General features: G+C 40.1%; 1 protein-coding gene across 1 annotated transcript in view; it reads right to left on the reverse strand.

The window, feature by feature from the left end:
- The window catches only part of Mlip (muscular LMNA interacting protein), a 128,511-nt gene that overhangs the window by 66,983 nt on the left and 48,428 nt on the right, over window positions 1-13,100 (reverse strand). Inside the window, exons 6-7 of the mRNA XM_055596956.1 lie at window positions 3,784-3,849; window positions 3,431-3,490 (exon numbers count right to left, since the gene is read on the reverse strand). Coding sequence (XP_055452931.1) covers window positions 3,431-3,490; window positions 3,784-3,849 — 126 coding nt within the window. The remainder of the gene's footprint in view (window positions 1-3,430; window positions 3,491-3,783; window positions 3,850-13,100) is intronic.

The following is a 13,100-nucleotide window of genomic DNA, read 5'->3' on the forward strand; positions in this document are numbered from 1 at the left end:
CTCAAACCTCTCCACCCATGCCCCTCCCCAAGTCCACTGATAGGGGAGGTCCTCCTCCCCTTCCATCTGGTCCTAGTCAATTAGGTCTCATCAGGACTGGCTGCATTGTCTTCCTTTGTGGCCTGGTAAGGCTGCTCCCCACTAAGGGGAAGTGATCAAAGAGCAGGCCACTAAGTTCATGTCAGAGACAGTCTCTGTTTCCATTACTATGGAACCCACTTGGACACTGAACTGCCATGGGCTACATCTGTGCAGGGGTTCTAGGTTATCTCCATGAATGGTCCTTGGTTGGAGTATCAGTCTTAGAAAAGATCCCTGTGCCGAGATTTTTTTTCTCTCCTTCTGGAGCTCCTATCCCTTCCAGGTCTTTCTATCTCCTCCTTCTTTTTTAAGATTCCCTGTATTCTGCCCAAAGTTTGGCTATAAGTCTCAGCATCAGCTTTGATATCCAGCTGGGTAGAGTCTTTCAGAGGCCCTCTGTGGTAGGCTCCTGTCCTTTTCCCTGTTTTTTTCCCTCTTCCAACGTCCATCCCGTTTGCCTTTCTGAATGAGGGCTGATCAGCTTACCCAGGGTCCTCCTTCTTGCTGAGCTTCTTAGGTGTAGAGATTTTTGTATGTTTATCCTGTATTCTATGTCTAATATCCACTTAGCAGTGAGTAGATGCCATGTGTGTCTCTCTGCCTCTGGAATACCGCATTCAGGATGATTGTTCCTGGTTCCCACCATTTGCCTGCACATTTCATGATTTCCTTGTTTTTAATTGCTGAGCAGTATTCCATTGTGTAGATATACCACAATTTCTGTATCTATTCCTCAACTGAGGGGCATCTGGGTTGTTTCCAGATTCTGGCTATTACAAATAAAGCTGCTACAAACATGGTTGGACAAATGTCCTTGTTGTATACTTGAACATCTTTTGGATATATGCCTAGGAGTGGTATAGCTGGATCTTGAGGTAGTCTTATTCCTAATTGTCTGAAAAAGAGCCAGATTGATTTCCAAAGTGGTTGTACAAGTTTACATTCCCACCAGCAATGGAGGAGGGCTCTCCTTTCTCCACATCCTCTCCAGCACGTGTTGTCACTTGAATTTTTGATCATAGCTAATCTGATGGGTGTAAGGTGAAATCTCAGGATTACTTTGATTTGCATTTCCCTGATGGCTAAGAATATTGAGCATGTCTTTAAGTGTTTCTCTGCTATTCAATATTTTCTCTATTGAGAATTCTTTGTTTAGCTCTGTACCCCATTTTTTAAATTGGATTTCTTGATGTGTTGCTGTTTAACTTCTTTAGTTCTTTATATATCCTGGATATTTTCCCTCTGTCAGATATAGGATTGGTGAAGATCCTTTCCCAATCTGTAGGCTGTCCTTTTGTTCTGACAACAGTGTCCTTTGCTTTACAAAGCTTTTCAGTTTCATGAGGTTCCATTTATCGATTATTTATCATAGAGCCTGTGCTGTTGGTGTTCTGCTCAGGAAGTTGTCTCCTGTGTCAATGAGTTCTAGGCTCTTCCCCCCCCCACCCTTTTTTCTTCTAACAGGTTTAGAGTGTCTGATTCTCCTCTTAGCATAACCTTTTCACTATGTTTGGCTGTACTTACCTGTAATGTTTTCTTCCGTGTAACTTTGTACAGGCTTGCAGTATGTGATACCCACATATCTCCTGCTAGCTGCATACCTGAACAACTCCATTCAGACAATTCTCATACAAATGCTATTTTAATTACCACACCCTCTGTCCTCCACTATTCTGAACCTATTTCACTGTTATCTGCCCTGAGCAGAGCTGTTGGGCAGCTGTTCATGGCTTCTCTTCTTTCTTGCTCATCTCTGAATTGTTATCAAGCCACAAACCCATTTGCTTCTCCATGGCTCCTTTTAATCTACCTCTCCAGTTACACCAACAGTCACTGTACTTCTGGCTTCCTCAGTAGCCTCAGCCCAGCTGCCAGAATGATCATTTTCATATCTTTCTATTTTCCTTCCAGTCCAAATATCAAACCATGACAAATAGATTCTCAAGCGAATTTTATGCTATTTGTCCCTGGCTCACTAAATTTCAAATACACTAACTTTTTCAACATCTTCACAAAACCAAGACATGTTGCCTCAGGAAATTCATACTTACTATGCCTTTGCCTGAAGATATTATCACTGATCTTTCAGACTCTATTCTACGTGTGTATCTCAGAGTAAATTCTATCTCTTCTTCCACATCTATAGTAAGCTCCTTATGATTTCCACCTGGCTTGTCTTTATCTTTCTGGGGCCTCAAAGCCCAAGGCCATACAAACCACAAAAAAAAACATAATTCATAATATTTATCTGTTGCAACTGAAACTGTGGACTCCTCTTTTTATCGTTTATTAAATTTATTGAATTTGTATCCCAGCTGTGGCCCCCTCTCATCTCCTCCCTTCCCACCCTCCCTCCCTCTTCTTCCCCTCTGCCCCGCCTTGGCCCCTGCTCAGATGTAGCCCAAGGGTACCTCAGTCTCCAAATGAGTTCCCTAGTAACAGGAGTAGGGGCTGTCTCTGGCATGAACTCAGTGGCAACCTTTCTTATCACCTCTCCCTGGGGTGTGCAGTCTTGCCAGGCCACAGAGGAAGACTATGCAACCAGCCCTGATGTGGTCTACTCTTTTAAATCATGAGCATCCCTATGTTCAAAGCCTGCTTCAGGTACACAATGTTCCTTTGTAAATAGTTTATGCCAAAGGTATTTGTATTCGTTGAAAGAGAGAAAACAAGGCTGAAAATGATAAAAAAGAAATAGTTATGTAAAAGTGAAAAACAAAATGTGTTTTGAAATTAGGATGCATAGAGCTACATTAAACATCGAAAGGTGTAAAATTACAGAACTATGTACTTTATCCTAGCAAATGACTATGGCTCCTTTACGAGAAAGAAGCAACTATATAACACAACAAGTCTGACACTCTAATGCCTCTGAAGTTCTGGTTCTTTAGGTCACAGAACAGTGAAATCACTTCCTTCAGTAAGAAGGAAAGAACTGCAGAATTAACACCCACCTAAAACCTACGACAGTGTTGCTTTAGTCAACCTCATACCCCATTCTACATTTCTGAGTATATGTAAATTACATTAATATTCAACCTGTGTTAACATCAATCCAAAATTAATATAAGCTACAAACCTGACATGTAAATCCACGAAAGTCCAACATTCAACGACCTGGAATATTGGTTTTCAAACTATTTGAAATTGATAAAGAGCAGAAAATAATTTGACACTGCGATCCTGCGAAGACTAGCCTTCGTGTGTGCATGTGAGCAAACGCAAGAAGGTGAACACTGCACTTGGCTGTGAATTGGTTTCTCAATGTGCTAAAGCCCCGAATCACAGTTTGAAATCATCTAGGCAGAAAACTGAATGACACGGTAAACTGTAATAATCATATACATACTTTGATTGTTTCAGAACCCAACATTGCCTGTGGGGGCCGTGAAGGAGAATCAGAAGAATGCTGGAAAAGAAAAGAACAGAAGAAAAAAAAAAGGAAGAATAAGCCCATGAGGCATCATGGCAAGATAGAGGGAAATGAAGAAAAGCAAAGCAAAGGTTTGAATAGCACGCTCTACTCTACGGCATTACCATAGACAAGGAGTCCTGCAAGACCTTATCAATAGTAGCACAGAGCTCTTCAGTTTGCTGCCTGAGCTGTGCAGGAAAACACAACTGGAAGAAGTGAAACCAGGCACGGGGTTAGCAAGGAGTTTGGGCATTGCATACCAAAACAGGGTAAGCTGAAGTCATTACCTCCACTGGTAGGTCTAGTACACTGGGCTTGGAGCTGCCGTCAGTCCTGGCTGGTTCATCTAGTGCCTAGTGACAAAGGAAACAGTTCTGATATGAGGTTTCTTGTCGATTACAATGCTTTAGTGAAGTCCTTAGAAGAAAGCCCTGTAAATAAAGCTCGATATTTCTATGGAAAAACTAACAGAATCATTTGGTAAGATAGTCTCCTGCATGAAGACCTACTTCACATCTGTCCAGTTTCTCCTCTGGAATCAGTATCTCTAATATAAGGTGTAGTAATGGTAAAGGCAGAAGGCCAGTTTAATTTTTTAATATCTGTTCTATATTTTCTATTTTGCTTTTACTCAATTTTTAAATTTTAACTGATTAAATGTGGCTTTTTTTCGTTTTCATCTTACCAATACCTTAAGTCCATGCTAATTAATTACAGCATCTGCAAAGCCTTGGAGTTGTTACTATGAATTTATATTTTCCTTTGACTATGGATGGCATTATTCTGTTTCTTTGATGACTTGAGATTATGAACTAGAGGCATGGTATATGTTTAAAAAAAAAGGCTTATGATTCTGTTATGATCCCATAAATACTACTTTCATTTACTTTTAAATATTTTACCATTGTATTTGGGTTTTCTTGTTTGTTTGTTTTTGTTTGTTTGTTTGCTTGTTGTTTTGTGTGTGTGTGTGTGAGAGAGAGAGAGAGAGAAAGATGTGTGTTTGCAAATAGTTGAGTACTCTCCAGACTTTGGCATTGTTATTTTTTCTGTTATTCTTATTATTATTTACAATTTATTTATTTTATTTCCCAGCTCAGCGCTCTCCCTCATCTTCTACCACTCCCACTTTTCCTCCCTCTTCCTCCCCTATCTTTCTTCCCTAGTCCACTGATAGGGGAAGTCCTCCTCCCCTACTGTCTATCAGTTCCCATCAGGACTGCCTGGATCTTCTTCCACTGTGGGCTGGCTAGGTCTCCCCACCAGGGAGAAAGGATCAAGGAGCAGGCAATTGAGTTCATGTCAGAGACTGTCTCTTCTCCCCTAGGGGCCCCACATGGAGACTGAGCTGTCCATTGACTACATCTGAGAAAGGGGTCTAGGTTCTCTCTATGCATGATCTTTGGTTGATGCATCAGTCTCTGCAGTCCCCCCTGGGTGCTGTAATTTTTTTTTTTATCTTTGTTGGTCTCCCAGGGGCTCCTGTCCCCTCTGGGTTCCTTTTCTCCTTCTTCCATTAGACTCCCTGAGCTTGGTCCAAAGTTTGGCTGTGAGTCTCTGTATCTGCTTCAACCCCCTAAAAGTGGAGACTTTTAGAAGACACATTTTTGACAACACATGCTGGAGAGGTTATGAGGAAAGGGGACCCCTCCACCATTGCTTTTGTGGGAATGCCATTGCCATTGTGGGAATTTAAACTTGTACAACCACTTTGGAAATCAATCTGGTGCTTTCTCAGAAAACTGGGAATAGTGCTACCTCAAGACCAGCTAAACCACTCCTGGGCATATATCAAAAAGATGTTTATCCATACAAGGACATTTGCTCAACTATTTTTATGGGAGCTTTATTAGTAATATCCAGAATCTGGAAACAGCCTAGATGCTCCTCAACCAAAGAATGGAGACAGAAATTATGGTACATTTATACAATGGAATACTACTCAGCAATTAAAAACAAGAAAATCATGAAATTTACAGGCAAATGGATGGAACTAGAAAAGATCATCCTTTTTTCCATTGTATGCTTTTGGCATCTTTGTCAAAAATCAGGTGTCCGTAAGTGTGTGGGTTTATTTCTGGTACAACCACTCTGGAAATCAATCTGGCACTTTCTCAGACAACTAGGAATAGTGCTTCCTCAAGATCCAGCCATACCACTCCTAGGCATATACCCAAAAGAGGCGCAAGTACACAAAGAGGACATTTGCTCAACCATGTTTGTAGCAGCTTTATTTGTAATAGCCAGAAGCTGGAAACAACCCAGATGCCCCTCAACTGAAGAATGGATGCAGAAACTGTGGTACATCTATACAATGGAGTATTACTCAGCAATGAAAAATAAGGAAATCATGAAATTTGCAGGTAAATGGTGGGACCTGGAAAGGATCATCCTGAGTGAGTTGTCCCAGAAGCAAAAAGACATGCATGGTATATACTCACTCATATAAACATACAATATAAATTAACCCACTAAAATCTGTACATCTAAACAAACTAAGCAAAAGAGAGGACCCTAACTAAAATGTTCAATCCCCATCCTGAAAGGCAAAGAGGATGGACATCAGAAGAAAAAGAAAATAGGAAACAACCTTGGAACCTGCTACAGAGGGCCTTGAAAGCCAGAAGAAAACAGGAAACAACCTAGGAACCTGCCACAGAGGGCCACTGAAAGCTTCTGCAGTATAGACTGTCAAAGCAGATGCTGAGCCTGATGGCCAACTGATGGGCAGAGTGAATGGAATTCTATGTAAGAAGTGGGAAATAGTAAGAGCTGGAGGGGACAGGAACTCCACAAGGAGAGCAACAGAACAAGATAATTTGAACACAGGGAACTTCCCAGAAAATCATACTCCAACCAAGGACTATTCCTGGAGATGACCTGGAACTCCTGCACAGGTGTAGCCCATGGCAGTTCAGTGTCCAAGTGGTTTACATAGTAATGGGAAGAGGGACTGCCTCTGACATAATCTGATTGGCCTGCTCGTTGATCACTTTCCCCTGAGGGGGGAGCAGCCTTACCAGGCCACAGTAGAGGACAATGCAGCCACTTTTGATGAGAACTGATAGACTAAGATCAGAAAGAAGAGGAGAACTTCCCCTATCAGTGGACTTGGGGAGTGACATGCATGCAGAAAGGGGAGGGAGGGTGGGATTGGGAGGGGAGGAGGGAGGGGCTTATGGGGGGATACAAATGAATAAAGTGTAATTAATAAAAAAAAAAAAAACTTAAAAAAAAAAAAAGAAAAGATCATCCTGAGTGAGGTATCCCAGAAGCAGAAAGACAGGCATAAGTATATTCTCACTTATAAGTGGATCTTAGCCATGTAATATAGGATAAGCATAGTAAAATCTACAGAACTGAAAAAGCTAACCAACAAGGAGGATCCTGGGGAAGATGCTTAATTCTCATTCAGAAAGGAAAACAGGACAGACACTGGAAGCAGTAGAAGAGAGAGCCTAGGTTTTATTTATTTTTAACTATAGGACGGGAGCCTACCACAGATATATTTGGTTATTTAGTGCATAGTATGAGCATTCGTGGGTGGAGGTCAGAGGATCAATTGTCTCCTACCATGGGTGTTCCAGAGAGTCTTTGTAGCGGGCTCTTTTTCCTCCTGAGTCATTCATCAGCCCTTCCTTTAGTCTTTTGTGTTAAGCTCTGACTCCCTGATACTGAGTAGCAGCTACAGTGTCTACTCAGCTATTGTAGGCTGTGTTTGGTATAAGCGATATCTAGAGTTTATGAAGCAGCACTTTGGTCTCCTGGACTTTCCGGTATCCCCTCCTCCCCTTGAATTTTGGTTTCTACCTGACCTTGTGTGTTTTTCTCTGATTCTCTATCAATAAGGTTTTAGATTTTTGCTAAGTTAAATTTAGCTGCCTGACAGTGAGTAAATATAAATAGGGATCAGTCTTGAAAGAAAATAAATAAAACCTAGAAGCAAACCAAGTAAACTTTTCTTCTTCTGAGTAATTTCTTCCTACTATTTTAGTAATCTCAGGCCATCCCCTTTGTTTTTGTTATTCACGGGTCTCACGCATCTTCAATTCTGTGTAACCAAAGATGACTTGAACTCCAGGTCTTCCTGCTTCTAATTCCCAGGTGCTAGGATTATAGGCATGGGCCACAGAGCTGCCTAGTTTATCCTCTGCTAGAGATTAAGCCCAGGACTATGTTCAAACCAGGTAGGGACTGTATCAGCTCACCTATATCTACAGTAGGAAGCTTCTTTTTAATATTTCATTCTGAGTTTCTTTGTGGTCTACAAGACAATGACCCCAAAGTAGGCTGTCCATTCATTTTCAGAAGCAAAGTAAGAGAAGATAATTTAATATTTTAAGCTCACGAATTTCTTAACATGAAGATTTTGTGAATTTAAATTTCAAACCCACTTAAACATAGGATTATAGTTAAAAATAACTTCTAAACTACCCTAAGCAAATGTCATTGTCATTTATCTTTGCAAATATTTTTCTCATCCATCTAATTCTAGAGAATTCGATGTTTAAAGAAATCTTTTTTGTAAAGTGATATAACTTTTGTTTCTGCCTTTCTATGTCCAGTTGTTCTCTAGTCTTCCCTGGTTGACAATCTTTATTGTGAGTGAGTCCAATACCATCAAAATAGCATCAGAAACCAAAAAAAAATACTTAACAATTGGAAATTCCTCTTTCATTTTTGTTGTCAAACTTTTTCTTGGGTTGAAACATAAGGAATTGTCAGTATTCAATTGACAATTACCTAAGTAAATGGTAATTTCATACAGTTCTACCTATTTCTATATTTATTATTACTTCTTTGAGAATTTTATACAATGATTTTTGATCATGCTCATTCTCTTTCACACAATTCCAGACATACCCTGCCCTTATCTACACATCCAATGTTCAATGTTACAACATTTTTTTTTTCTCCTACCAAGGTCAGTTTGTGCTATCCAAATATACTCAATGTGTGGCCTTCTACTAACGCATGGTCATCGTCAACTTATTGGGGTTACACTGTTACAGAAAATTGACCTTCTTTCTCCAAGCGGCTGACAATTACCAACAGCTCATCAGCTAGCAGTAGGACTCTGTGCAAAATTCCCCTTTCTATGCTAGCATTTGGCCTGCTTGAGCTTGGTTCTGTGCATGTTGCCGCTACTGCTGTTTCTTTGTGCCACTACCTTGTTGTGTTCAGAAGAAAATGCTTTCTTGTATTCATCTACCACCTCTGGGTATTACACTCTTTTCTACCCTCTTTCACAACAATACCTGGGTCTTGGAAGGAAGGAAGGAAGGAAGGAAGGAAGGAAGGAAGGAAGGAAGGAGGGAGGGAGGGAGGGAGGGAGGGAGGGAGGGAAGGAAGGAAGGAAGGAAGGAAGGAAGGAAGGAAGGAAGGAAGGAGGGAGGGAAGGAAGGGAGGGAGGGAGGAAGAGAGAGAGAGAGAGAGAAAGAAAGAAAGAAAGAAAGAAAGAAAGAAAGAAAGAAAAGAGATATATGTCCCATTTAAGTAAGGCTGGGCACCCTGAATTCTCTTATTCTCTGCACCTTGGCCATCTAATGCAAATAAAAAGTTTCTCTAATGAGGACTGAGCAATGCATTACTTTATGTGTATATTGATAAGTCATTAGAAATTGATTTAATAGTATGTCCATTTAGCAGAATAGTAATAAATTCTCTTCTGTAGTCTATGATTGTCTAGCCTAAAGTTCTTGGGCCAAAAAAAAAAAAAAAATATGTCGTGTATAGGTCTCCTTTTGTGGAGCAAGTCTTAAATCCAACTGTAAAGTGGTTGGTTGCTCCTATGACAGTTGTGCCACTACTGCACCAGTGGGCACGTTTTAACCAGCCAGTCATTATTATACCTCACAAGGTCTTCAGCTGGATAAGACTCATAATTACTTTCCACTTCCATTGGTGTCCATAGCACCTTCTAGCACTATGAAAGCTATCTCATTGGAATGAAGCTCCTGGGTCAATAATAGCTCAATTTCTCCATGTCCTATGACTCAGGTGCATGATGTTCTCAGCAACAGGATTGTATCTTCAAGTTCTAGAGAGTAAACCAAAAGCACTGGCAATAGGGTATAATGTTTGGGGGTCTTTGGAACCTCACTGACCAAGAACTTCACTGGCTTTTTTGTTATCTGTGGTATCTAGTAAGAGTATTGTTGCCCAGCTAAAAGGGAAACTTCATTTAAGTCTTTTTATGTATGCATACAGAAGCTTCTATAGTAGTGAGTTTCCATGTGACTTTTTCAAAAGCCTTTAGTGTTATTTATGTCTCCCAATATGCCTCTACTCTGACCTTGCCCCTCCTTCAACCTTTCCTAACCCATAATCTCTTTAACCATTTATACCTACTTATCTTTGAAATATTTGATAACTGACTCTAAGTCTTTTGCTACAGGGAATTTTTCAAGATATCTAATCCTAATTCACTTTCAAAGTTTGACAATTTATCATCATTAAAGTCATTCAAAAATATGTGGAATGAGTTTGAAGGCAATTATAAAAGGTTATAAAATATGATTAGCAAAGTAATTAGAACAAATGTCTGATCCCTTAAGGCAGAAGCTTTCAACAGAAAATGATCACTTGCCTATGTATGTCCTGCTAGGTTTGTAAACAGACAAATAAGACATTTCTCCACAGGAATGGATTGTATAGTGTTCAGAATAACAAGCCACCCCGTCTTCTCATCTGCATTCACTTCCCCATCCTCGTATCTTTGCCATCCTTCTGATGCTATCATATCCTGACTACAAAGTGTCTTGCCAGCCATGAAACCATGGGATTCACTGCTCATCAGAATCTAATTTTTCTATTTTACCAGAGAAAGAAATGACACAGATCTGAGTCTTCACTAGCAGGCACTGTGTCTGGTAGAATTAGAATCTGGACACAGAATCTAGTCCTAAGAGTTCAGAAACAGAAACAGAAAAGATAAAATTTATCATTTATTTTAATAGTTTTTTGTTTTGTTTTGGTTTGGTTTGGTTTTTAGTTTTTGAAATCCTAATGTAAGTATATCATTTCCCCCTTCCCTTCCCTCCCTCTAAGTCCTCCTAATACCCATCCTTGTTCTCCTTCAAATTTGTGGCCTCGTTTTTCATTAATTGTTGTTCCATTTATAAATGTATATTCATAAATATAACCTACTCAGTCTTTTGTAACTTGTGTGTTTTCAGGGATGACTATTTGGTACTAGAAAACCAGTTGGCATGGTCTTCCTGTGGAATATTGTTTCTTACTTCCTTACTTAGGGAAATACTGTCTGAAAACTTTTGTTTTCAAATTTTGCTTCTCTGTAATAGAAAACAAAATTTGGAAGATCAATTACACATTAGACAACTTTGTAGTAATTATTCTGATGCTTTTTTTTCCTTTATGTTCTAAAATTATGATTAATCATGAAACATCATGGAAAGAAACAAAAAAAAATCATAAAAACTAACTCAGAGGGTTTAATTTTCCCCAGTGTGGGATTTCTCATCTGCTATCTATCCAGCAGGTAAGAGAGGACTCCCTTCTTTAGTGTTACAGGGTCCACAACGTCTGCACTTCACCATACAGACACAGTGATTCATATACAGTGTGCACAGTCACAGATAATTACAGTCCAGGGGATGAGGCCATAAAGTCATTAAATGAATGAAGAGCCATCCAAAAAGAAAAAAAAAAAAACAGTGAAGGATTGTAAGGATTGTAAGGGGAGCTTTTGCAGTATCAAAGGCACCTGATTCCACAGAGACGTGTGAGTCAATTACTGAAAAAAAAATCCCACTGGACTTGAAAGTTGCCGCTAAGGCATAAGAAGGAGCAGCACCTAGTCTTTTGAGAAGAAGGGTTATTTGGCCTGTGAGCCACATTTACACAGATATATAGGAGAAGCAATTTATACTTAGACACGGGAGGATCTCTCAATGTATCAGTTGTTGAGCTACATACAATATTGAACTACTTTGTCTGTTAGGCTACACATGACATTCATATTAGTTATAGAGAAAAGAAATAGAAGAAATTAAATCCAGATTCTGGATAGGAGGCTAAACACAGCAGCAAAGCTATTTTATGCCAGCCCTCAACTTCCCAGCACTGATTTCCCATGTGCTGCTTACTGCTGTTCTTTAGCAATAAAGAACCACTTGAGTCCCTTGAATTTTGTATCTTTCATATTTTGTGGGATTGGCTTGCCCTAAATTTCAGTTCACATAGAGAATTTCTCTCCACTGTGAAAGCCCAAATGGCTTCTCTTAACCTCAGTCCAGTCCAAAATTAGTCATTCCCTGGTTAGGAAAACATTTTGCACATCTGAAGAATAATGTACCATGAGGTGATGGCTCAGCAGTTAAGTGCTTGACACTCATGCATGAGAACCATATCAGATCCCCAGGAACCCACATAAACTAAGGGTGAGCATAGCAGTTCTCCTGTATTTCCAGCTTAAGAAGGTGGAGAGAGGGAACTCACAGAGCAAACTTCCTAGCAAGACTGGCCATACTAGAGACCTCTGAATATCATAGAGAAACTTTGCCTCAAGGAATTAAGGCAGAAAAACAATAGCAGAAATTCCCAACATCAGCCTTGGGCTTCTACACACACACACATACACACGTATGAATCAAAAAAGACTATTGTATCATGAATGCTTTTTCAATTCTATCTGTAGCTTCTGTCTTTTGTTCAATTGTGATCAGGGGCCAATAAAAATATTTTGAAAGACAAATGGGATGGACATTGGAAGTAGGAGAAAACAAGTAACAAGACAAGAGCCTACCATAGAGGGCCTCTGAAAGACTACCTAGCAGTGTATCAAAGCAGATATTAAGACTCATAACCAAACCTTTGGCAGAGTGCAGGGAATCATATGAAAGAAGGGGGAGTTAGTAAGACCTGGAGAGGACAGGAGCTCCACAAGGTCCAAATATATCAGGGCACAGGGGTCTTTTATGATACTGTTTCTCCAACCAAGGACCATGTATGGATATAACCTAGAACTTCTGCTCAGATATAGCCCATGGTAGGTCAGTATCCAAGTGAGTTCTCTAGTAAGGGGAACAGAAACTATTTCTAACATGAACTTAATGGCTGGCTCTTCAACACCCCCCATCCCCCGAGGAAGGAGCAGCCTTGCTAGGCCACAGAGGAGGACATTGCAGCCAGTCCTGAAGAGACCTGATAAGCTAGGGTCAGATGGAAGGGGAGGAGGTCCTCCCTTATCAGTGGACTTGGAAAGGGACAGAGAGGAGATGAGCGAGAGAGGGTGGGATTGGGAGGAAATGAGGGAGGGGGCTACAGCTGGGATACAAAGTGAATAACCTGTGATTAATATAAAAAATAAAAATTATTATAAAAAATATTTAGAATAGATTGAAGGATAAACTGAGGAGAAACAGAATTAAATAGGTAAACAATATAATTGTTGTAGTTCTTCTCAGGAAAATACTATAGAAAAGTGATTTAAACTGAGTGGCTTGTTCCTCCTTTTTATCTATTCTCTCATACATTACATCCCAACTGCAATTTTCCCTCCCTCCTCCTCCTCTTTCCTCTAGTTGTTCAACCTCATCTCCCCTTTTCCTGGGTTCCAACCCTCCCCTTCATCTCCCCTCAG

This window comes from Psammomys obesus, unplaced genomic scaffold (genome assembly GCF_907164565.1).
Source record: "Psammomys obesus unplaced genomic scaffold, mPsaObe1.curated_primary_1811, whole genome shotgun sequence".
Taxonomy (NCBI): Eukaryota; Metazoa; Chordata; class Mammalia; order Rodentia; family Muridae; genus Psammomys; species Psammomys obesus.